This window comes from Aspergillus brunneoviolaceus (assembly GCF_003184695.1).
Source record: "Aspergillus brunneoviolaceus CBS 621.78 unplaced genomic scaffold BO95scaffold_2, whole genome shotgun sequence".
Classification (NCBI taxonomy): domain Eukaryota; kingdom Fungi; phylum Ascomycota; class Eurotiomycetes; order Eurotiales; family Aspergillaceae; genus Aspergillus; species Aspergillus brunneoviolaceus.
The window spans coordinates 593136-614134 of NW_020290732.1; the positions used below are offsets into that span (position 1 = coordinate 593136).

General features: G+C 56.8%; 10 protein-coding genes and 2 non-coding genes across 12 annotated transcripts; 8 read left to right on the top strand and 4 right to left on the bottom strand.

Moving 5' to 3' along the window:
- Positions 1 to 429: 429 nt before the first annotated feature.
- On the top strand, positions 430 to 2277 carry BO95DRAFT_403126 (glycosyltransferase family 2 protein; the record flags this gene model as incomplete). Its single annotated transcript, XM_025583913.1, has 6 exons — positions 430 to 556; positions 612 to 883; positions 919 to 1233; positions 1341 to 1571; positions 1656 to 1813; positions 1977 to 2277. 6 exons carry the CDS (start codon positions 430 to 432, stop codon positions 2248 to 2250), a joined length of 1377 nt encoding a protein of 458 aa, XP_025447718.1. The 3' UTR covers positions 2251 to 2277.
- A 1120-nt stretch (positions 2278 to 3397) lies between these two features.
- On the top strand, positions 3398 to 3506 carry BO95DRAFT_t7. Its single transcript has one exon. It is a non-coding gene; the product is annotated as a tRNA-Met (tRNA).
- A 448-nt stretch (positions 3507 to 3954) lies between these two features.
- BO95DRAFT_t8 lies at positions 3955 to 4027 on the top strand. Its single transcript has one exon. It is a non-coding gene; the product is annotated as a tRNA-Trp (tRNA).
- Positions 4028 to 4184: 157 nt separating this feature from the next.
- On the bottom strand, positions 4185 to 5788 carry BO95DRAFT_437942 (SNG1 family protein). Its single transcript, XM_025585393.1, has 3 exons — positions 5630 to 5788; positions 4491 to 5576; positions 4185 to 4401 (listed from the first exon to the last, which is right to left on the bottom strand). The coding sequence occupies exons 1-3, from the start codon at positions 5763 to 5765 to the stop codon at positions 4250 to 4252; spliced, it is 1374 nt and encodes a 457-aa protein (XP_025447719.1). The 5' UTR covers positions 5766 to 5788; the 3' UTR covers positions 4185 to 4249.
- A 419-nt stretch (positions 5789 to 6207) lies between these two features.
- Positions 6208 to 8016, bottom strand: BO95DRAFT_469963 (glycosyl hydrolase family 79 C-terminal domain-containing protein; the record flags this gene model as incomplete). The annotated part of the gene is made up of 8 exons (XM_025589487.1): positions 6208 to 6647; positions 6702 to 6735; positions 6794 to 6885; positions 6936 to 7304; positions 7350 to 7457; positions 7511 to 7650; positions 7700 to 7819; positions 7871 to 8016. 8 exons carry the CDS (start codon positions 8014 to 8016, stop codon positions 6208 to 6210), a joined length of 1449 nt encoding a protein of 482 aa, XP_025447720.1.
- A 536-nt stretch (positions 8017 to 8552) lies between these two features.
- On the top strand, positions 8553 to 10156 carry BO95DRAFT_458554 (uncharacterized protein; the record flags this gene model as incomplete). The annotated part of the gene is made up of 2 exons (XM_025588562.1): positions 8553 to 9061; positions 9145 to 10156. The coding sequence occupies 2 exons, from the start codon at positions 8553 to 8555 to the stop codon at positions 10154 to 10156; spliced, it is 1521 nt and encodes a 506-aa protein (XP_025447721.1).
- Positions 10157 to 10226: 70 nt separating this feature from the next.
- erg6 (sterol 24-C-methyltransferase) lies at positions 10227 to 12151 on the bottom strand. The gene is made up of 3 exons (XM_025585394.1): positions 11631 to 12151; positions 11533 to 11567; positions 10227 to 11477 (listed from the first exon to the last, which is right to left on the bottom strand). The coding sequence occupies exons 1-3, from the start codon at positions 11832 to 11834 to the stop codon at positions 10583 to 10585; spliced, it is 1134 nt and encodes a 377-aa protein (XP_025447722.1). The 5' UTR covers positions 11835 to 12151; the 3' UTR covers positions 10227 to 10582.
- Positions 12152 to 12792: 641 nt separating this feature from the next.
- slt11 (Pre-mRNA-splicing factor ECM2) lies at positions 12793 to 14414 on the top strand. The gene is made up of 2 exons (XM_025583914.1): positions 12793 to 13008; positions 13071 to 14414. Exons 1-2 carry the CDS (start codon positions 12868 to 12870, stop codon positions 14100 to 14102), a joined length of 1173 nt encoding a protein of 390 aa, XP_025447723.1. The 5' UTR covers positions 12793 to 12867; the 3' UTR covers positions 14103 to 14414.
- BO95DRAFT_437946 (LYR motif-containing protein) lies at positions 14205 to 15170 on the bottom strand. The gene is made up of 3 exons (XM_025585395.1): positions 14827 to 15170; positions 14579 to 14755; positions 14205 to 14515 (listed from the first exon to the last, which is right to left on the bottom strand). Exons 1-3 carry the CDS (start codon positions 14900 to 14902, stop codon positions 14421 to 14423), a joined length of 348 nt encoding a protein of 115 aa, XP_025447724.1. The 5' UTR covers positions 14903 to 15170; the 3' UTR covers positions 14205 to 14420.
- Positions 15171 to 15317: 147 nt separating this feature from the next.
- Positions 15318 to 16969, top strand: BO95DRAFT_510259 (putative ribosome associated DnaJ chaperone Zuotin). Its single transcript, XM_025591335.1, has 3 exons — positions 15318 to 15553; positions 15619 to 15759; positions 15815 to 16969. The coding sequence occupies exons 1-3, from the start codon at positions 15401 to 15403 to the stop codon at positions 16853 to 16855; spliced, it is 1335 nt and encodes a 444-aa protein (XP_025447725.1). The 5' UTR covers positions 15318 to 15400; the 3' UTR covers positions 16856 to 16969.
- Positions 16970 to 17677: 708 nt separating this feature from the next.
- BO95DRAFT_350914 (putative acid phosphatase) lies at positions 17678 to 19049 on the top strand (the record flags this gene model as incomplete). Its single annotated transcript, XM_025582061.1, has 3 exons — positions 17678 to 17869; positions 17925 to 18947; positions 19014 to 19049. 3 exons carry the CDS (start codon positions 17678 to 17680, stop codon positions 19047 to 19049), a joined length of 1251 nt encoding a protein of 416 aa, XP_025447726.1.
- A 160-nt stretch (positions 19050 to 19209) lies between these two features.
- BO95DRAFT_492475 (MFS general substrate transporter) lies at positions 19210 to 20853 on the top strand (the record flags this gene model as incomplete). The annotated part of the gene is made up of 1 exon (XM_025590703.1): positions 19210 to 20853. Exon 1 carries the CDS (start codon positions 19405 to 19407, stop codon positions 20851 to 20853), a length of 1449 nt encoding a protein of 482 aa, XP_025447727.1. The 5' UTR covers positions 19210 to 19404.
- Positions 20854 to 20999: the final 146 nt, after the last annotated feature.

The following is a 20999-nucleotide window of genomic DNA, read 5'->3' on the forward strand; positions in this document are numbered from 1 at the left end:
CCCAAATCATTTGCCGATCGATTGCGATCATGACTATGATCATCGCAGTGGGCCACCAAGCTGGGTATGATGGTTTTGCAAGCGGGCTGAAAGCTGATCAGTGGGTTCAAACATTGTCAGCGATGGTTCTCGCGGATGCAGTCGCAGTCAGCTCCACGTTGCTTTTTCGGGGCAGGAGTGATGGTTTGCAGGGATCTCTGCAGACCCAATCTTCGGGGTTGTGACTTTCTGTGGAAAGGCTGCTCATTGCATACATATATGAGTTTTGTCTCAGATGTTCCAGCACAGTGGTTCATGTCTCACTCCAACATCGACTGTCCTGGGATTTAGTCACGGGCTTTATACATTTCCGTCGTGGTAACGCGACAGGCTGAAACCTCTGACTACCCCCCTCTGCCCTCTCCAGCCTCGTCTCGAAAGGGCTCCAGCATGCGTTCTCAAGATGAAGTCGATCTGGAACAGAAACCCTTGCTCGACCGACGCTCGCGGAAGCTCTTCCAGATCCTGAACTACAACTGGGCGATCTTCCCAAGCACAGCCTTTTTGTCGTTCCTAGGTACATCCAAGAATTCTCTGTGATTATTCCATGCTTACTGGTTCCGCTATAGGAGTATATTCTCTGATGGTGTGGGCGGGAGTTCCTGAGGCGATCGTGCAACCGGGGGTGCTCTGGACGCGCGACTGCACGATCATCACCCTCATCATCACCCCTTTCCTCCTCGCCCAGTTCCCCCCCTACCACATCCTCTGGGGGATGTGTCTCCCCATACGACCGTTCTCATACGCCCAGGCCCCGAAACAACGGTCCTTCCGCAGCCTGCGCGTCGTTCTTGTCACCAAAGCGACCAACATTCAGGGAAGTATTATCCCCTTCTCAGCCTCTGTAACATCCTGCCCAATGCTGACCGAAACAAAAAGACCGTCCTCAACACCGTCGAGCTCTGGAAACCCCTCAGCCAAGTCTTCCGCATCAGCTTCGTCGTCGTCATCGACTCAGCCCACAACCCCTTCACTACCCTCCTCCCCAGCTGGGTCGAGCAGCTGCAGTGCCCGCCCTCCTTCCAGGCCGCGCGCGCCACCCACAAAGCCCGCGTGTTGGAGTGGTACCGGCGGCACAGCAGCCTCACCGACCGGGACTGGGTGCTGCACCTGGACGAGGAGACGGAGATCGACGACTACCTGATGCAGGCGTGTTTGGATTTCATCGAGCGGGGGAGCGATGATATCGGGATGGTAAGCCACACTTACCCTGTGCCATTAGCATTAACCCCCCTTCCGTCTTTCTCATCCTCCCTTCCATCCTCTCTTCCCATGCTCGAGCAAAGCTAATCAACCGAAAGGGAACAATCTACTACAACGCCTCCTCGCACTGGAAACACCCCCTCACCACCGTCGCGGAGATCCTGCGCATCGCCGAGAACTTCGGGCGGTACCAGCTCCCCGTGCGGTTCTTCCGGCAGCCGCTGCTCGGGTTCATGCGCGGGAGCTTCCTACTGCTGAACGGCACGGTCGAGAACGCGGTGACCTGGGACACGGAATGTATGACGGAGGATCATTGGTTTGCTTTCTATGTAGGTGCCGCTTTCCCTACTGTCATCCGCTCTCAGCACAAACCCAACCCAGCAGAACCAAGCGACTAAACTCCGGAGGGGTAGGCCGCGAAGCAAGGCTTCAAATTCGGATGGCTGAACGCGATCGCGCGCGAGCAGGCCCCCTCCACGCTGGGCGATCTGCTCCGCCAGCGGCGTCGGTGGTACAGCGGGGAGCTGATGATCCCCAGCTGGGCGCTGCGCGTGATGGTGGCGTTTAATATGTTGGAGTTTGTGGCGCATTTCTGCTTGTACGTCCCCCCCCCCCCTTGAGAATCTGTATTGGCCAGACGTGCAGCCTTCGCTAGGCGTGCAGCCTTCGCTAGGCGTGCAGCCTTCGCTTTTCAATTGGAGGCGGTTACTGATGCTTACTCCGGTGTGGGACAGAATGATGACCATGATCTACGGCGGCTGGGCCATCTCCGTTTCCTACGGCTTCTTCGTCTGGACCACCTTCAACCTGGCCGTGCTGCTGCACGGCCGCGTCGTCGCGTGTCTGCTGGAGGATCTGGACTGCCGTGCCACGGCGCTGCTGGATATCCCGGTGCATGTGGTGCTGACGGTTGTGCTGGCGCCGGTGGTGGATTTGGTGCAGGCGGCGACGTTTCTGTGGACGGTGGTGCGGCCGACGAGGGAGTTTACGGTTATTCGGAAGGATTAGCAGCCCCCAATGGAAGGGGAGTGGTAGGGTCAGGATGATAAAAGGGGGTTGCGGGTGTTGCTGTGCTCGTAAAGGGGAGGGGGGTGGAGGGTTCACTTGCTAGTGGATACTTTGATAACTGTTTGCTATTATCTCGATAGCGTTCTGCGTCTTCTTCACTGCATACCTCCTATCTTTGTTCAAACTCGGGTATCTGCCCTGATTGAAAATCCAAGAGGAAAGGGAAAGGAATGGGGTAGTACCCCAACTCACCATCCCAACCAAGCCCAGTCGCAATCTCAATCGCCCTGGACCCACATCCACACAGTTCCATCCACGTGTTTTCAACTCTTGCCGGTATCCTGACAGTCGCATCACGAGCGATGACATGATATAAGTCGGCATAAGAATGTACATGCCCGAAACTGAGCTGTATCCGTTCGTAAGGCAGGGGTAGACCCCAATTCGACTGCATCGGGGTTCGGTTCATGTATGGTTCGGGGACCATGTTGTGAGGTACGAGGTGAGTGTGCGGTTCAGTTTAGTATAATGATTCTCTGCTGTTGTGGTAATGATATGTTTTACTGTAGTGCTCTGGCTTGTTTTCTGGTTTTAGTGACCTGGTTGCTGGGCTGTGCGGGTCTTGTGGGGTGTGAATCAGCGCTGTGTTTATTGTGTCTGAACATTTATCATTTATCTCGGTTAATTTCTGGGATACTTTTGGGGATTGTATGTTGTATCTCCATAGATAAAAAAAAAATAATAAATAGAAGAAAGGGGAAAGGAATAAGAGGGCAAAAAAAAAGAGATAAAAAGAGAAAGATAACTTATAGTTCTTGTGGTAAATTGTAGTATGGTGGCGGAAGTAATTGGCACCTCCGCAGTGGATCATGCTTAAGCCATGCTCTTCCGATATATATTACTCCCTCAAACCCAGCACAATACCACAGCCTCATCATCCCCAACAAAACATCAAATCACAAATTCCAAGCCCCATTAAAAAACACACTCTCTCCATCAGCCACAATTTAACCCAACAAAACCCCAGTGCCACGCATAAACTAACGACACTCAAAAATCAACATATCGCAAACCGGAGGCATCCCCAGCCAATCCATTAACACGCCCTGGTCAAGTTTCCCAAAAAGAAGAGCAACTCCAACAACTTGTCTCGATGGTGTAGTTGGTTATCACGTGGGTCTCATATCTCGCATATGACTCGGAAGCGCAACTTCTGGGCGATCCCAAGGCCGGGAGTTCGAACCTCCCTCGGGACATTTCTTTTTTGCTTTGCCCCAATTTCCTCCTCCAGGGGTGGATTCGTTGTCATGGTCGTGATTGTGTGATATGGATTTTTTTTGGCGTTCCACAAAAATAGGGTTGGTTGTTGTGTCATCACTACTGGAAACATACTTGATCCCCGGATCGGTTGGGCAGCCGAAACCTTCAGAGGACGACGGTACGGTGGTACACACGCGAGTTTGGCCTTACCGCAGCATGACGATGCAGACTCACCCCATTTACAGGCCGGGGAGATAACCACCCGGGAGAACCGTCGCACTCAGCCCTCGCGCACCCCAAGCCCTGTATACAGATACAGAAAAGCAGAACCATCAACCCACGAACTCATCCCCGGTGCAATTCCCTAATGAGTCCCAAGCATGCTTGCACCCCCAAATTCAACTCCTAACATGATAGCTTGGAAATGTAAGTAGTCATCCGAATGGGCCTATGGCGCAATTGGTAGCGCGTACGACTCCAGATCGTAAGGTTGCCTGATCGAGCCGGGCTGGGCTCATCCATTCTTTTTTGTTCCCCTCAGAGAATCGTACCCTAACTCGCCTCCTGTTCACAAGGGTCCGTACCCCGATTGACCTCGCTATTCACAACGACAGGTGATTGGTTTACAATTACACTTATCAACAACCCAACCCGAAGAAAAAAATAATATCATGTTGAAAAATCTAGCTTCTATTGTTCTATTACAAAAGACAGGACGATCCTGATCCAAGCCAGGCAACTAAGCCCACCCGCGCTTCTGCTTCCACTGCATGAACTTGGCGGCGAAGGGGAACAGCAGGATGGAGAGGGCGATCCAGATGAAGAGCACCGCGAAGTCGAGGCCGATGCGCGAGTGCGTGTCGAAGAGGATGGTGCGGAGGGCTTCGACGACTGTTTTTATTTCTTGGGTGTTAGTATCGTCCTTCCACGGGAAACGAGTGCAAAATATCGGGATAAGGGAAGGGAGAAAAGGAACGTACTCCGATGCAGAGGCCACGCGTACCCCCAGCGGAAGAACCCCGGCGCCAGATCGAGGGCATAAAACCCCGTGGCGACGTTGGTGATGACCCAGAAGATCAAAAACAGCGAACTCCAGGGGAACCCGATGATCATGGCCATGTTCTCGCAGGGGAAGCCCAGGGCGCACATGCCGACCCAGTTCAGCATCCAGTACACGACGAACGAGCCGTGGCCGTAAGCGTTGGGGTTGTCGGCCGGCTGGACGGGCGAGGCCGGCGGGTTGGTGAAGGGGATCTGGAAGGCGAGCGAGACGAAGCTGTAGAACAGCGAGAGGCAGAAGTAGGTCCCGATGTTCGAGGCGATGCGCCACAGCAGCCACTGCGGAATCTTGAGCGCGGGGCTGTTGGGCGTCTTGAGGAAGCGCAGGTGCACCGGCATCATGAACGGGGTGTTGAAGAAGGCCAGGATGATCAGGTAGATCAGCCCGATGCTGGTGGCCGGCGAGATGACGGCCGGGCCGAAGAAGCGCAGGTCGACCTGCGTGAAGCCGATGGCTGGGTTGAGCGCCTGCGCCGGGGTTTGCGTCAGGTTGGTGGTGGTGCTGCTGGTGAGGTTCTGGATCCAGCGCGGCCCGAAGTAGCTGCGCACCGCTTGCTCCAGCCCCCAGAATTCCGGCAGGATGTAGTTGTAGTAGGTGGACTCGTCGCGCGCGCTGATGATGACGAATTCGGCGGCGCCGTAGGGGTCGTACGAGGTGTTGCCGCCGGTGACGGCCCCCTGGAGCAGGGCGGTCGCGTTGGCGTTGATGATGATGGCCGCGTAGGCGTGCTCGTCGTACACGCTCTGCCGCACCGCCCACGGGTCGTGGTCGAAGTCCGCCGGCGAGCGGATCGTATACCCCAGTGCCTCCGGGTTGGTGCGGACGGTCTCCTCGACCACGTGCGTGATGGCGGGGCCCACGATGGGCGTGGTGTTGCGATAGGGCTCCACTTGGCCGTCGAAGTCGACCACCCAGACGGTGAGGTTCTCGAACCGCGTCTCGAGCTTGTATTGCACGGCCCAGAATAGCGACAGGATACCCAGGATGAAGGTGCAGAGAATTAATACTGCGAAAGTCAGCTTTGAGGTGCACTCGTTACCGCCAGTTGGGCAAACTCACCGGTCTTCCCCCATTGGAGGAACACATGACGTCGGACTTGCGATAAGGCAGGATCGAAAAACGAGACGCTGGCGGGTGGCGCAGAAGGCTTGACTCCCGTCTCGGCCTTGTCAATGGACTCCTCGGCGCTGCTCATCCTGAAGGAACAGAAGGATCACGAGGCGCAGAGATGGATGAGGATCTAGGATGTAACCAACGCAGGGCAGGCGGGCGGGCGACTTTTAACCCTAAGTACGGCGGGATCGCTGTATGCATCATTCTTGCTCGACGCTGACTGCGTAAATCCGGGCTATTAACTCCTTCCAGTAATCGAACTCTTTATCTCCGGCACAGATGCAGATCCATGGCTCTCATTGGTCGGGCCTTCGGCTTCGATCGGGGCCCGAAGGGACGTGAGAAGATTTGCTTAGTGATCTAGATTATCGGGGGTCTGAGATCAGGGGACTGAATCCATGGCTCAGTTTGTGCCGGATTGCCGGATCTCGGAAAGTTGCGTATCTTATAAGTTACATTCACCCGCAATCCATCCATCCCTTGCGCTAACTACCGCATCTTATCTGATTGACCCCTCCATCCTACTACAAATAAATAAGCAACGCCTCGGACTCTTGCACAGTGAAGGTCGCCTGGCCGCTCTGCACGGTTGTTGTCTCCGCCTCCGCCGTGCCTTGCAATGCACACGTCCCGTTGGCAAATGTCTGTCCCCCGATGGTGATGGCCCCCGCTCCCACCGTCGTTGTCGCTGCATCGCCTGTCAGTCGCTTGGCTGATACGGTGGTCGAGGGCAGGCCGCTCAAGCTGATGTTGACGCTGCTCCGTGTCCCCGAGGTGTAGTACTCCGAGTTGTACAGCAGCACCCGCGTCGGCGCTCCGCTGCTGTCGTAGATCGCATACGCGGCCACCCGGCTGTCGCCGCTGTCCAACTGCGCGACCCGCGCCGCTCCCCCGAGTGCCAGCGCCGCGGTATAGGCGCCAAAGAACGGGGCGTTGACGGTCTCGTCCCACCAGCAGTATGGACCTAGATGTTTCAGTGTCAGTGTTGCCCTCGTACTACACTTGATCGACCGCTTACAGTTCCCGATAGTTCCCTGATGGAAATACAGTTGCTGCCGACCGTGTCAGTCTTGGAAGATCAGCATCCACGTGGACGAGTTGTTTACTCACCTTGATCCCCAGGATAACAGCCTGCATCGCGTAGTCCAGGATCCACAAGCCCGCGCCAAAGGTGGGACTAATCCCCCCGCCTCCCCCGGTCGCTACCCTGCAGTTAGTTGGGTTACCATTTTCAGGAGGGAGGGGAACGCACCGGAGTTGGTTTCTCCCATCACGAAGTCCTTGTCGAGATCATGCGCCGCAGACACCTGCGACTGAAACGCCGTCACGCCCTCCACGATCGCCTCGTGGCTCATCAGCCCATCGAGATCCGCGGTGGAGGCGGAGTAGGGGTAGTAGTGGTGGCAGAAGGAGCGCACGTATTGGGTGGCATCCGTGTCTTCCTCCTCGCCTACGAGGTTGGTCACCTCGTAGGACCCCAGTCCGAAGAAGACGCCCGCTTGGATGATGGCGGTCTTGTCGAGTGCGGTTCCGACCGAGCTCTGCCATGCAACCTGCGACACAGCGTCGGCGGCTGCGGTCCAGGATTTGCCGTCGGCGATGGGGTCGCTGGATGTGAAGACTGCTGAGGTTAGACCTGCTGAGTTGACGGGGTCAGGGGGCATACAGTTTGGCTCGTTGCCGAGCTCGATGGCGTATAGGTTGTTGATTGTGGAAGTGGCGACTTTGGCGGCTGCGATGGTATTGTTGATGTTGTCTAGGCGTCTGTTGAAGCCTGTAGACGGTTAGGACCGTGGTCTTGAGCAAAGTTGCTTGGTGGCTTCAGACCGATGGTAACGGATCCACTATAGCTGGCTGCTATATCCATGAACGAGTCTCCGAAAGTCAGAGTCTCGGGGGCGTCATCTGGCGAGGCGACGGTGTAGGATACAGCAGACGACAATGAGGCGTTGTATGTCGCGCGGTCCCTAGTCAGTCAGGTGGTGAAGTAACCTGGACCTGAGGAGCAGAACTCACTGCGTGGTTCCTCCGATCCGGATAGGCGGACTTGTTCCATATGCATCGGCCAGCACTCCCAGACAACCGTCGGTCAAGGACAGCTGTTCGAAGTACTCGGGGAAAGCAAAGAACTCGAATCTGGATTGTGAGCTCTCATACCAGGAACCGAGTGAGATCCAGGAGACTCACGACAAGCCCACCGGCGCAGCATCGATCTGCGTACTCGCATTGGCAGGCACAGAAGAAGGGATCTCGAAGCTCAAGCCGTTGACCACGCGCGCAGTAGCCAGAACACCGCTGACTATGGCAGACACACGTAGTTTCCTTGACGTCATCATGGAAGTACACAAATGGAGATCGCTGGAGTTGTAGTTGACCGGGTTGACCTGGGGGCCCTAGAGCCATATATGGAGCTCGGTTATTTATCTGGTCCATTGGCTGGCCAGCAGCAGCTCCCTCGGATAAATTGAGACCAGTTCATCAACCCATATGCAGGTGTCTCGGAGAATTGATGAGCGAGCAGGGGAACGCTGCAGATGGATTGGGAGAAGATCGACTCCAGTGACGCTGAAGTGCGGGGAAAATGCAGGTGAGGAGGAAAACGCGGAGAAGCCGGGGTGAGCAACGAGCGAGTTCTTCCACCAAACATCATGCATCATCCATTTCTCTGGATACAACTTATCTTGCGAGGTATTCAGAAGATTCAAGGAAAAAGAGTTGCGCAGGGCATCATTACCAGCCGAAAACCGACGAAGGTGGTTGACCCCTCCCATACAAGATAACCAACCACCTCAACCACCACACCACTAAGAAGTTAACATCAACAACCTCACCTCAACCCTCAAACACAAACAATACGCCGGCGGCCATCATGACCACACCCGACCTCCATCCTCAAGTCTCCATCCTCACGCCAGACTCCCCGACCACCCACCGCCTCAACGCGTGCGCCTACCAACAAAGCGCCCTCACCACCGTCGCCCACACGCAATACGCCGCCTTCTACACCCCGACGCCCGACCCAACCACGCGCTTCCTCACCCTCGCGCGCCGCGATCTCTCCGACCAAACCAGCGAATGGCACCACCTCACCTTCACGGATTACCCCCAGCGCACCGACGACGGCCACAACACCATCTCCGTGGGCATCTGCGCCGGCGACGGCACGATCCACCTGGCCTTCGACCACCACTGCGACACGCTGCACTACCGCCTCTCCCAGCCGGGGCTGGCCTACGACACCCGCAAGTCCAGCTGGACATCTGCCAGTTTCGGGGCGGTGCAATCCCATCTCCCGGGGTGCAGCCCCTTAAGCGACGTGACCTACCCCCGCTTCATCCCCGCAGGAGAGAACCTGTTCTTTGAGTGTCGCATCGGACGGTACGTCCCTGTCCCTGCCCTTACCCCTTTGCCCATGCCCAGTCCTCACCCCCAAGCACCCCCCTAACTAACCGAATAAACAGAGCAGGCGCCGGCTCAGAAGCACTATACCTATACACCCCAGCGCCAAACACCACATCCACAGATACACCCACAGATACACCCACAGATACACCCACAGACACATCCCCACCCACAACTACGCCCCCAAATCCAGCAACAGTAACAGGAAAATACACCCCCCACCCCACGCCCCAAGCCCTCTACCTCCACGGCCAAGCCTGCAACCCCTACCCAAACGGCCTCTCCTTCCACACCCCCACCAACAGACTCCACATCACCTGGACGAACCGCCACTTCGTACCCTACGAAGGAGCAGAGGACCCGACCTCCACGGCGCACAAAGCGCAGACGGGGCCGAACGGGCCCGAGAACAACGAGGGGCTGTACCATGCTTTCGCCGAGGTGGACCCCGACCCCTCGCACGCAGACCGAAAGGTGGGCGTAAGCGTACGATGGCGCGGTAGCCGTACCGCGCACGAGGTCCTTGCGACCGGTGCATTCGGCGCGAATCCTCCGGATGAAGCTGAAGAGGAAGCGACAACGCCTCTAGACTCCCAGGACCCCCGGCTCCGGGTTCGGCGGATCCCCCGCGGGAGTGGGATTATGAATCAGGAGGGCCAGTTTGTCGATGCAGACGGTACCCTGCATGTGTTGAACCGCGAGAATACGCGGGCGGGGCGGGAGGAGTGGGTGTATTATGTGCGTGGGTTGGATGGGAAGGGGTGGGAGAGTTGGGCGTTGGAGGGCGTGTGGCCGACGGAGACGGGGTTGAGGGGCAAGGTGGTTTGCTGGCGTTCCCGGGTATGGTTTATCTTGCCGGAGAATGAGAGGGAGGAGTGGGTGCTGGCGCGGTGGGGGCGGGAGGAGGGGTTGGAGGTTGTGTGGAGGGGGTATGGGTTCACGGGGGAGCCGGTGGTGGATGAGCGGGCGTTGCTGGAGGTGGGGGTTTTGTCGGTCTTTGGGTTGAGGGTCGATGGAGAGGGGGGGAGGGAGGTCGTGGTGCTGACGTTTGGTTTGGAAGGGTTGAGTTGATATATGTTGAGTTGAGGTGGATTCGTTGTAGGACCGATCAAGTCTTCAATCTGTGGAATGTTTGGATGAGAAAGAGAAGGACAGAGGTCGTCAGGTGTTCTACCCCAGAGCAGACACCGGCAGGAATGATACGAAGAACTGCAGCTACAAGCATATGTCGTGTCTTGATATTAACAATAACCTAAATCATCATCCATGAGCACATACTCAGCAATGATACCCACTGCCCCCAACCGGACAGCTCATAAAGACAGACATCCCACGGCGGTATGCAATAATATAACATGTAGAGAAGGAAACACAAGAAACAAAACCGGGGATATTAAAGAACATAGACCGCCATCACCCTCTATGCATGCTCGTGTGGGATGCTGTCGCAAAGAAACGCAATTTTGTACAGGCGTGATATCATAGTAACCAATCCGTCTACTCGGGCTTGCGAGCAACCATCAGGTACATCGGCGTGAACAGCTTCTTCTCACCACCGGCCACCAGACAGTCACCGGCCAGAGCCAGACTGTCCGCGGTCTTCTGAGAGCCCGCGGGGGCGAATCCGATCTTCTCCAAGGCGCCAACGAAGCGGTGGGCGATGCCACGGCCCCACCAGGTCATGCGCGCAATGGTGAAGAAGTCCCAGATGGTACCCATGTGCTTGAAGGACCCGGCCAGGGGATAGTACCAGGGGATCGCGTCGGGGCGGTCGGCCAAGTCCTCGTTGTGGAGGAGCTCGAAGCCAGCGTCCTTGACGGCCTGGAGACCCTCCGACACCTTGACCATGTTGGAGATACCGTCACCCTGCTCGATACCCAGACGGATCTTGCGGTGCTCGGCGTTGTCGTTGTCGTATTCGTCAGTCATCAACCATTCGTACACACCGAAGACACCGCCGGGCTTGAGCACGCGGAAGATCTCCTTGTAGACACCCACCAGCTCGGGGGCGTGGCAGGTGGCCTCGATGGCGTAGACGGCGTCGAAGGTGTTGTCCTCGAACTTCATCTGCATGAAGTCGCCCTTGACGAAGTTGAGCTTGTGGCTCAATCCCTCCCGCTCGGCGTAGCGGGTCGCGCGCTCGATCTGGTAGTCGTTGTTGTTCAGGCCGGTGACGTTGGCGTCGGAGAACTTGACAATCTCGCGGGCAGGGCCGCCGACACCGCAGCCAACATCGAGAACCTTCATGTTGGCCTTGATGCCCATCGTGTGGGCCAGGTAGTGTTCGTGACGCGCGATGGCTTGGCGGAAGGGCTCGCCAGGAGCGAAGCGGCAGAAGTGGAAGGAAGTACCCCAGCCATATTCATAGAAGTCGGTGGCCAGGTTGTAGTAGCTGGAGAGCCAAGTTAGATGGGCAATTGAGGCCATAGCGGCGATGGAAGACATACTGTCGGGTCAAGGTCGCATACTCCGCTCGGCGGGCCTAGGGGTTTGCAATTGATTAGCTTGGCCCAGCAGCAACGGGCGCCGGTTGCACAGTGCTTACCGCGCGAATCTCCTCGGTCTCGTCCTCAGCGCTCTTGTTGTCCCAGTGCTTGAAGTACTCGTCGATGGCGGCCTTCTGGGCAGCGGCGTCCTTGCCACGCATGGCAGCAATACCACCCTGGGACTGAGCGGACTTTCCGTGCAGGACACGGTTGAACTCAGCATCGCGCACATGGTTCTCCTGTTCCAAAGCTGTGGGAGCCATTTTGAGTGTTGAAAGTGGTAGTGGGGATTAAAAGGATTAAAAGGGGGTAAAGCCGGGTTGAAGAAAAGTGGGTTGTGCGAAAGAAGAAAGGGAGAAGAAGAAGAGAAGAGAAGGCAATTATATATCCACGACCCAGTTGAATGGAAGGGAATTGAATGGGAAAATAATTGAAGCCGAACAGGCAGCAAAGAAAGGCAGGAAGAGGGGGAGAAGAGGAGGTGAAGTGGAATGAAATGAAGCGAGATGGAAGGGGAAGGGCCACCGTAAGGTAATGTCTGAGGGAACACGCAAACACGAAGAACGGGGAAAGAAAGGGGAGGCGGAATTGCGACCGACGACCTCGACCGACGGGCATCGAATCGACTTTGACATTTCCCCAGCCAATCACTTTTGCAGCGCTGGCCAGCCAACCAGAGACTCAATTCGACGCAGCACTAGACCTGATCGGGCCTTCCGGGATTCTGGTGGCCGGGAAAAAAGTGTGGCCGGACGGGACGATGGAACCACGCCTTTCTCCATATGGCTTAGTGCCAGGCATCTTCCGCGCCTCCAAGCCTTGATCTTCGCCCGCCAACTCTCGTTCCTGGTTGCTTGCTCTGCGTATTGCGTATTGCGTATTCGCGTATCTGCGCGGATTCCAGTGGCAGGTGGCAGGCATCATCAATTCCAATGCATCTTGGGGCTGGCAGGGGTGCGGACGAGGATGCAATGCTGTTTGAATATTCACGTGCTAAATTCATCTCTACACAACCCCTGTATCACCAGAGTACGTAGCCTGCCTCCTCAGCATTAAACGAATTTCGTGATTGACAATGCCCTCCATAGCCCATCAGCCACATAGATCCCATGCAGTCACGTGAAAACTAGCTGCGGGTGCTTATGTCATGCATTCGCCACAACGCTCTCCACTAGCCACATTCAGCCACGATGACTATCGATAATCCAAGTTCTTGCTGCCGCTGTCAACTCCTCCAGTTCACCTCTGAGCTTCGCCGCTGAAGTCACACAGAGAGCTTCAAACTACCTCACCACCATGCCTCCTGCCCAGATCAAGCAGGATCTCAACCGATCCGGATGGGAAACCACCGACTTCCCGTCAGTTTGTGAGAGCTGTCTCCCGGACAATCCTTACGTTCAGATGCTGAAAGAGGACTATGGCGCAGAATGCAAACTTGTAGGGAGCCCTCCCGTCGCTCTGCGCACCCATTCTAGCCACCGATACTAACACTGTCACAGTGTACGCGTCCGTTCACCATCTTCCGCTGGAAGGCCGACCGCACTGCCCGCACCAAGCGCACCACCATCTGCCTCACCTGCGCCCGTCTCAAGAACTGCTGCCAGTGCTGCATGCTGGATCTGTCCTTCGGCTTGCCCATCGTCGTCCGTGATGCCGCCCTGAAGATGGTCGCCCCGGGCCCGGAAAGCACCATCAACCGCGAATACTACGCCCAGGGCCACGAGAAGGAGATCGAGGAAGGCCGCGGCGCGGTCGAGGAGTACGAGAAGACCGACGAGAAAGCGCGCGAGCTGCTCCGCAGACTCGCCAACAGCGAGCCCTACTACCGCAAACAGCGCCGGATCGAGGCGGCCCCCGAAGACGGGGAGGGTCCCGCCACAGGGTCCAGCGAGGCGCCCGTCGTCCACAGTCGGTACGGTAACGGGCCGGGTCCGATTCGCACCAGCGAGAGCCGGAGGGGAACACCGCTGCCCGGCCGGGGCGGACGCGGAGCGGGAGGAGGAATGCGCGGGGGACGCGGCGGGCGTCCCTTCCCCAGTGCGGCGCAGGTGCCGCCCTCCGCCGACGACATCAACCCGCCCGCCGACCCCAACATCACCTCGTTGTTCGTGACGGGCGTCGAGGACGACCTGCCCGAGCACGAACTGCGCACCTTCTTCACCCAGTTCGGCTCGCTCCGCTCCTTGATCTGCTCCCACCGCGCCCACTCGGCGTTCATCAACTTCGCCACCCGCGAGGGCGCCGAGGCGGCCGCCAAGCACTGCCAGGGCAAGGCCGTCCTCCAGGGTTGTCCCCTGCGCGTCCGGTGGGGCAAGCCCAAGCCGCTGGACAACATGGACCGGGAGGAGCGGATGAAGAACGCCCGCGAGGGTCGACAAGCCGTGGGCACGCGCCCCTCCGGCGATGGCGGCAAGCGAGCCATCACGGCGGCCGGAGAGGACCTGGCTAAGGAACAAAGACCCCAGAACTATGCGGTGGCACCACCCCCGGGTGCTGGCGAAATCCAGTATTCCAGTTTGAACGGCGATTAAACTCTTTTTATTTTGACACTGATTTTCTCAAGGACGGAGGGAGCTTCATATGATGTATGTTTGAGAGCGGGCGTTTTGGCTTTCTTTTGATTTGTTACATATTTTGTGCATGCATTTGTCTACCAGTAGTTCTACAAACCATGAAATACCCCAAAGAGACGCCAGAAAGGAGAGAAGAGAGAAAACAAAAGGAAACTTCGGGTATACTATAATACAATCCGCAATGCATATCTTTGCAATCCACCACCACACCCCCCGCCCGTTTAGACTGTAGTCTGTCCCTGTACAATCGAATCGTCGAAAATCGAATCGTTGTGATCAGGCAGAGCAGGGCTTGTCCACCTTGACCTTCTTCCCGGCGATCTTGATGGAATCGTTGTCGCCGCGCTCGATCTCGTCGTGGATCCGGAGTTCTATGATCGTTGTTAGCATCGTCTTGTTCTGGAAAAGAGACGGACCGGAGGCTAAAAGCGCACCCCACTTGGCATTCTCGTCGCCGTCGTCGCGCACGCCCTGCACGATGTTGTGCCGCAGGATGTTGGCCACCTCGATGGCGTGGTTGATCTGCATGGGGGTGTCGATGCCCTGGCGAGGGTGGTTGTCGAAGTTGCGACGCGCTTCTTGACGCGCTGCGACCATGACGCGGAGGTCGTCTGTGGGGAAGGAGTAGAAGTCAGCGGTGTTCTTGGAGAGGCGGTTGAGGGAAGAGATCGGGTGGACGGACTGTGGAAGGCCACGCGGGTCGCGCGGAGAAGTTGTCGGTAGGCACTGCGTGCGGAGACGACGCCTTGAGAAGCCATATCGAAATGTGTGAGTTTTGTGGAAGACGATGAGTGGCTTGTGTGTTGCGTGCGTCGGGAGTGAATGGTCTGGGCTTGTACTTGAGTATGAGTCTCCAGATGACGGTTTGCGGATCGGTGGCTGGGAAGAGCGAGCGGCGGGAGTTGTTCTGAGAGCGGTTGAGTTGTAGTAGACCCTCTACTTATCCGCTAGAAGGATAATGAAAGACAAGACCGTAAAGCAGACCGATCGTAGTTGAGAGAAACAAGTAGGTACCTTATTCTGTTGACAAGCAAGTGATCTTCGCAGCGGAATCGAGGCTTTCGAAGAACCTCCGAAACAAGCCACTCATGATTGGCTCCGGGCCAAGCGGCAAGTCGGGGCAGAAAAAATAAAAAAGCAGAGGGGGAGAAAGTTAGCCTTGAAGCCTTCCAAGTTTTCTCCCGCTCACACAACGTTCTTGTTGGGGTCTTCCGTTGTCTCTTCCCATCTTCATCGAGGCATCTAAAAAGTTCATCATGACTTCCACTCAGACTTTCAACCTTGCTCTCCCCGCCCTGCCTTCCGGCTGGAGCGCCGAGAAGGACTTCAAGGCCGTTGGCACTCTCTCTGGCGCCACCCAGAGAAACCTCGAGGCCGTCGGTCCCTTCTTCCTGGCCCACGCCCGCAGAGTATGTCTCATTTTTCCATCCTGCTTGAAGTTGACTTCTGGGTAAGATGCTTACAATTCCTACAGAAGCGTCACGGACGTACCTTCTCCGAGGATGAGAGAATCCAGGCCCAGCAGAATGTCAAGAAGACCGAGGAGGACGACCTTGGCGAGATCTCCGAGCCCGAGGACAACATGCTCCTCGCCAGAGAGGCTAAGGACTGGAAGGTACGGTTTACCAGTAACCAAAATACTGCTACTGTTCGATGCTAATCCCTTGCAGAGCCAAGATCACTACCAGGTTCTCGGTCTGACCAAGTACCGCTGGCGCGCCACCCCCGAGCAGATCAAGCGTGCTCACCGCAAGAAGGTCCTTCGCCACCACCCCGACAAGAAGGCCGCTCTGGGCGACCGTGACGAGAACGACCAGTTCTTCAAGTGTATCCAGAAGGCCCACGAGGTGCTCTCCGACCCCGTCAAGCGCCGCCAGTTCGACTCCGTCGACGAGGCCGCCGACGTCGAGCCCCCCACCAAGAAGGAGGCTTCCAAGAACTTCTACAAGCTCTGGCGCAAGGTCTTCATCTCCGAGGGCCGCTTCTCCAACATCCAGCCCGTCCCCGAGCTCGGTGACGAGAACAGCAGCCAGGAGGTCGTCGAGGAGTTCTACAACTTCTGGTACAACTTCGACAGCTGGCGTACCTTTGAGTACCTGGACGAGGATGTCCCCGACGACAACGAGAGCCGTGACCAGAAGCGTCACGTCGAGAAGAAGAACGCCAACGCCCGCCGCAAGCGCAAGACCGAGGACACGGCCCGTCTCCGCCACCTGGTCGACGACTGCGCCGCCGGTGACGAGAGAATCAAGAAGTTCCGCAAGGCCGCCCGTGCCGACAAGGACAAGAAGCGTCTCGAGAGAGAGGCCGAGGCCAAGCGTCTCGTCGAGGAGAAGGAGAAGGCTCGCCTGGAGGAGGAGCAGCGCAAGAAGGATGCCGAGGAGGCCGCCAAGGCCGAGCGTGAGGCCAACAAGAAGGCCAAGGAGGCCGCTAAGAACGCCACCAAGAAGAACAAGCGTGTTGTCAAGGGATCCGTCAAGGATGTCAACTACTTCGATGAGGCTCCTTCGGCCGCCCAGGTCGACTCCGTCTTGGGAGACGTCGATCTTATCCTCAGCAAGATCGATGCGGAGGAGCTGGCTGGTCTGGCTGGTCGCCTTACTGCTGCTGGCAAGGACGCGGCTGCCGTCAAGACTGTGTACACCGAGGAGGTGCAGAGACTGGTCGGCGCTGGCAAGCTCAAGGAGGGAGAGGCCAAGTTCTTTGCTTAGACGATTTGATGTGATAGAGGGAGGGGTCTTTCATCGCTAGTCATGATATATTATAGATGATAGATTTCCAGTCGCTTTGCAAATAATGAGTAGCAATGATAGCATGGTTGATGCATTTCTGTATTTGTTCTACACCGCGTGATTTTGTCGATATTGAAGTGTTTTTTGCTCCACCTTTTCTACCTTTTCTATCTTGTTTATCTTTTTCTTTTCCCCATTCCCCTTCTCATTGTCCCCCCAGGTTTTAAGGTATGCTGCAGCAGTCTTGCCGACCGCGTCGCTGCCGCTGGTTGGGGCACGTGCCCGTCGCCTGGCCTCAGGCCCACTTTCCACCCACTTTGCTTCCCGCTGTCCCGCTGGCCAGTCAGCGCCGAGTGAATCGCAACGTGCATGATTCCTCCATCGTCCATCCATCTACTTTTCCCCTCCAGAACTGCCAGTCATTCTCAACATCCACGCATAACCGGCTTTCTCCAGCTCCCCCGTCGGAGATTAGATATCTCGCTGCGCAATCAAGTGCATGCAGGAGGGGCTAGATGCCATCGCTTAAATGTACATGGCCAATCGCTTGACGGCAATTACACGGTTCACGAAGCTTCCTATCGGCAGCGGAGATGTAGACACATGCCCCCCCATGGGCTCCAGGCTGTCAGCCACCTCGTCCGACATCGCAAGACATCGCAAATTTGAGAAAAGGAAACATATATAAAGGCGCTCCAGAATCGCAATGCTCTCATGTCCTCTTTCCTTCTTTGTGCCTCCAGCCCGCAAGCCATCCGGTTCTAATCACTCACCTGGCCTCCGTTTCATCCATCGGGCATCATGTTCACCAAGCAATCCGTCTTGACCCTCCTTGGAGGACTGTCGCTTGCTCTCGCGCAGACCACCACGGAGGAATACCCTTCTGCCGCGGAGATTGCCGCAGCCAAGGCCTCGGTCCAGCCATACTCACCAGTGTCCAACGTCAAGGGTCTCTCATTCAACCGCTTCGTGAACATTTGGTTGGAGAACACCGTAAGTCGATTTCTGGTTATGTATACAAGTCGATGGACCATACTGATCAGATTAGGACTACGATACTGCCGCTGGGAACACTCACCTGGCCGAGTTGGCCAAGAAGGGTCTTTTGCTCAGCAACTTCTGGGCCATTACCCACCCCTCGGAGCCTAACTACTGTGCCTCGGCCGCCGGTGACACCTTTGGCATGGACAACGATGACTTCCACCAAATCCCTAGCAACGTGTCCACCATCGCGGACTTGTTTGATACCAAGAACATCGCGTGGGGAGAGTACCAGGAGGCTCTGCCCTACCCTGGTTACCAGGGGTACCGCTACCCGGAGAGCGGTGCCAACGTGTACGTGCGGAAGCACAACCCTCTGATCTTGTTCGATTCCGTGACGGAAGATTCCCTTCGTCTACGACAGATCAAGAACTTCACTACCTTCTACGAGGATTTGGAGCACGAGCGTCTCCCTCAGTACATGTTCATCACCCCCAACATGACCAATGACGGCCACGACTCCAACATCGAGACCTCCGGGGCCTGGACCTACGACTTTCTGACTAAGCTTCTCGAGAACGAGTACTTCACCAAGGATACTCTCGTTATGCTGACCTTCGACGAGACCAGCACCTACGAGATTGGCAACAATGTCTATACCTTCTTGCTGGGTGGTGCCGTCCCGGAGAACCTCCGTGGTACCACCGATGATACCTTCTATACCCACTATTCCGTCATTGCCTCCATGTCCGCCAACTGGGGTCTCCCGTCTCTGGGTCGCTGGGACTGTGGTGCCAACCTCTTCAAGTGGGTGGCTGAGAAGACCGGCTATGTCAACTATGAAGTTGACACCACCAACCTCTACATGAACGAAACCCACCCCGGTCCGCTCTCTGATGACGACTACAGCACCTACACTGCCGGATGGCCTGTTCCTCTCACCACGGGTACTTGCTCGGCCGGCCATGGTATCTTGTCTCAAGTCAAGAAGACCTGGAAGGGACTAACCGCTACCTTCAACTACACTGCTCCTTTCCCTTACGACTCGCGGAGCAACAACAACCTTGGTGTTTCTTACAGCCGCAAGCTGGTGAGTCTCGTGCCTACGCTATCTCAAATTGCTATCTCAAATTATGCTAATCAATCTCTTGTGTAGAAGAATGGAAAGACCGAGTCTAGTGTTTCTCAGTGATGTGTACAAAATGGTTATGTCATTTAATTTATTGCTAGTTAGCAAGGCCGTGAGCCGACGTACATAATTCCCACCATTCATCTTTCTTGGCGCCATCCTACTTCTCCCTTGGAAATTTTGAGACAGCATAATTTACCATTATTATGCTGCAGCTGATCAGAACGAGTTAGGTCTATGTGCGACTGAGCTGGCCTGCGTTGGTGTGGTGTCTCGACCGCGGTCTACTTGACTCATCGTGGCTGCGGGGTGAGTTGCATCATGTGCATATAAAGCCCTGCTCGCACAAACACAATCTTCGTCTTTGGTGCATTTCAGTCTCACTCATCCAAACAATACAATCAAAAGGACACCCAAAATGAACGAATCAAGTCGGGAACGACTTGCTGCTCCAAGCAATCTGGAACTGCAAGACTTCGACAACATCGCCGAAAATGCCCTCAACGTGACCTCATTTGAGGACATCCCTCCCGACGGAGGGTATGCCTGGGTGTGCACCTTCTGTGTGTTCATGATCAATGTGCACACCTGGGGGGTCAGCAGCGCATGGGGAGTGATTCTGAACTACTTCCTGTCGCATTCGACCTTCCCCAACGCCAGCCACCTGGGCTTCGCTCTGATCGGCGGCGTCTCGATTGGGCAGTGTCTGCTCATCGGTCCTCTGGTCACACAAACCCATCAGACGGTTGGCACAATGCCCACGCTGCTGTTGGGGACTGTGCTCGTCTCCGCCGCTCTCTTCAGCGCCTCGTATGCCACCCAGTTCTGGCATCTCCTCCTGACGCAGGGCATCTGCTTTGGCTCCGGGATGGGCTTTCTGTACCTGACCGCCACTGCCATCCTGCCCAAGTGGTTCAGCAGCAAACGCAGCTTCTCCTCCGGGCTTGCCTCCTCCGGCACCGGACTCGGCGGGCTGGCATACAGTCTGATCGCGGGCCGCAGCATCGAGACCATCGGCATCCAAGGCACCTACCGGGTCCTCGCCGCGTGCGCTCTGGGCGCCAACCTCCTGTGCTCGCTGCTCCTCCGCGACCGCCCAAGCCCTCATCCCGCGCCCTCTGTCCTACGATCCCGCCGCCATCGCTCTCACCCCGCAGCCACCACCGCCACAACCACTCTCTTCTGTAGCCCCACAGAACTCACCCACCTCGAGGTCCTCCTCATCATCATCTGGGGCACCTCCACGGACCTGGGGTTTATCGCCCTCCTCTACTCGCTCCCGAACTACGCGACCTCCATCGCCCTGACCCCAAGCCAGGGCTCCATCGCCAGCGCCTGCCTCAACCTGGGTCTCGCCCTCGGCCGGCCGTTGATGGGGTACCTCTCCGACCGACACGGCCGCATCACCGTGTCGATGCTCACGACCCTCGTCTGCGCGGTGCTCTGCCTCACCCTCTGGGTCTTTCTGTCCTCGTACCCGCTGCTGCTCCTCTTCGCCCTCCTGGCCGGCTCCGTCTGCGGCACTTTTTGGGGTACGGTCGCCCCCGTGCTGACGGACGTGGTTGGATTGAAGCGGCTTCCGGCGACGTTCGGGCTGGTCTGCTTCATGCTCGTGGCGCCCACGACGGTGGCGGAGGTGATTGCGCTGCGGTTGGTGGATCTGGCTGGCGGAGGGTACCTGGGCGCGAAGGTGTATGTGGGCGGCCTGTTTGCCGTGGGCGCGGTGGCGTTGGCGGTGTTGCGGGCGTGGCGGTTCTACGAGATCGAGCGGAAGGGGGTGGTGGAGCGGGATGGCGGCGTGGGGGAGTTTCCGGGGTTTGGGAGGTGGGTTGCCCTGGAGAAGTTGTTTTTGCGGGGGAGAGTGTAGGGATGTGGGGGGGGGGGGGGGGGGGACTGAGGGGGTTATAGTACAAGGGGCATTGAATGGGGGTGAGGTTGGTATCAGGTACTGGTAATATGGATCTATAAAAGCATTGGACGGATGAGGAGTTACTAGATTGATGGAACGGTAGA

Excerpts from the sequence above, each read along its gene's own strand:
- BO95DRAFT_437942 (XM_025585393.1), bottom strand. The coding sequence starts at position 5,765 with ATGAGCAGCGCCGAGGAGTCCATTGACAAGGCCGAGACGGGAGTCAAG. Across the intron at positions 5,577-5,629 it reads CCTCCAATGGGGGAAGACCG|TATTAATTCTCTGCACCTTC; the intron begins GTGAGTTTGCCC and ends TGACTTTCGCAG. Across the intron at positions 4,402-4,490 it reads CGCGTGGCCTCTGCATCGGA|TCGTCGAAGCCCTCCGCACC; the intron begins GTACGTTCCTTT and ends AAATAAAAACAG.
- erg6 (XM_025585394.1), bottom strand. The coding sequence starts at position 11,834 with ATGGCTCCCACAGCTTTGGAACAGGAGAACCATGTGCGCGATGCTGAG. Across the intron at positions 11,568-11,630 it reads AGACCGAGGAGATTCGCGCG|GCCCGCCGAGCGGAGTATGC; the intron begins GTAAGCACTGTG and ends GCAAACCCCTAG. Across the intron at positions 11,478-11,532 it reads TATGCGACCTTGACCCGACA|CTACTACAACCTGGCCACCG; the intron begins GTATGTCTTCCA and ends TTGGCTCTCCAG.
- slt11 (XM_025583914.1), top strand. The coding sequence starts at position 12,868 with ATGCCTCCTGCCCAGATCAAGCAGGATCTCAACCGATCCGGATGGGAA. Across the intron at positions 13,009-13,070 it reads ATGGCGCAGAATGCAAACTT|TGTACGCGTCCGTTCACCAT; the intron begins GTAGGGAGCCCT and ends ACACTGTCACAG.
- BO95DRAFT_437946 (XM_025585395.1), bottom strand. The coding sequence starts at position 14,902 with ATGGCTTCTCAAGGCGTCGTCTCCGCACGCAGTGCCTACCGACAACTT. Across the intron at positions 14,756-14,826 it reads GACCCGCGTGGCCTTCCACA|ACGACCTCCGCGTCATGGTC; the intron begins GTCCGTCCACCC and ends CCTTCCCCACAG. Across the intron at positions 14,516-14,578 it reads CGACGAGAATGCCAAGTGGG|AACTCCGGATCCACGACGAG; the intron begins GTGCGCTTTTAG and ends CAACGATCATAG.
- BO95DRAFT_510259 (XM_025591335.1), top strand. The coding sequence starts at position 15,401 with ATGACTTCCACTCAGACTTTCAACCTTGCTCTCCCCGCCCTGCCTTCC. Across the intron at positions 15,554-15,618 it reads TCCTGGCCCACGCCCGCAGA|AAGCGTCACGGACGTACCTT; the intron begins GTATGTCTCATT and ends CAATTCCTACAG. Across the intron at positions 15,760-15,814 it reads GAGAGGCTAAGGACTGGAAG|AGCCAAGATCACTACCAGGT; the intron begins GTACGGTTTACC and ends AATCCCTTGCAG.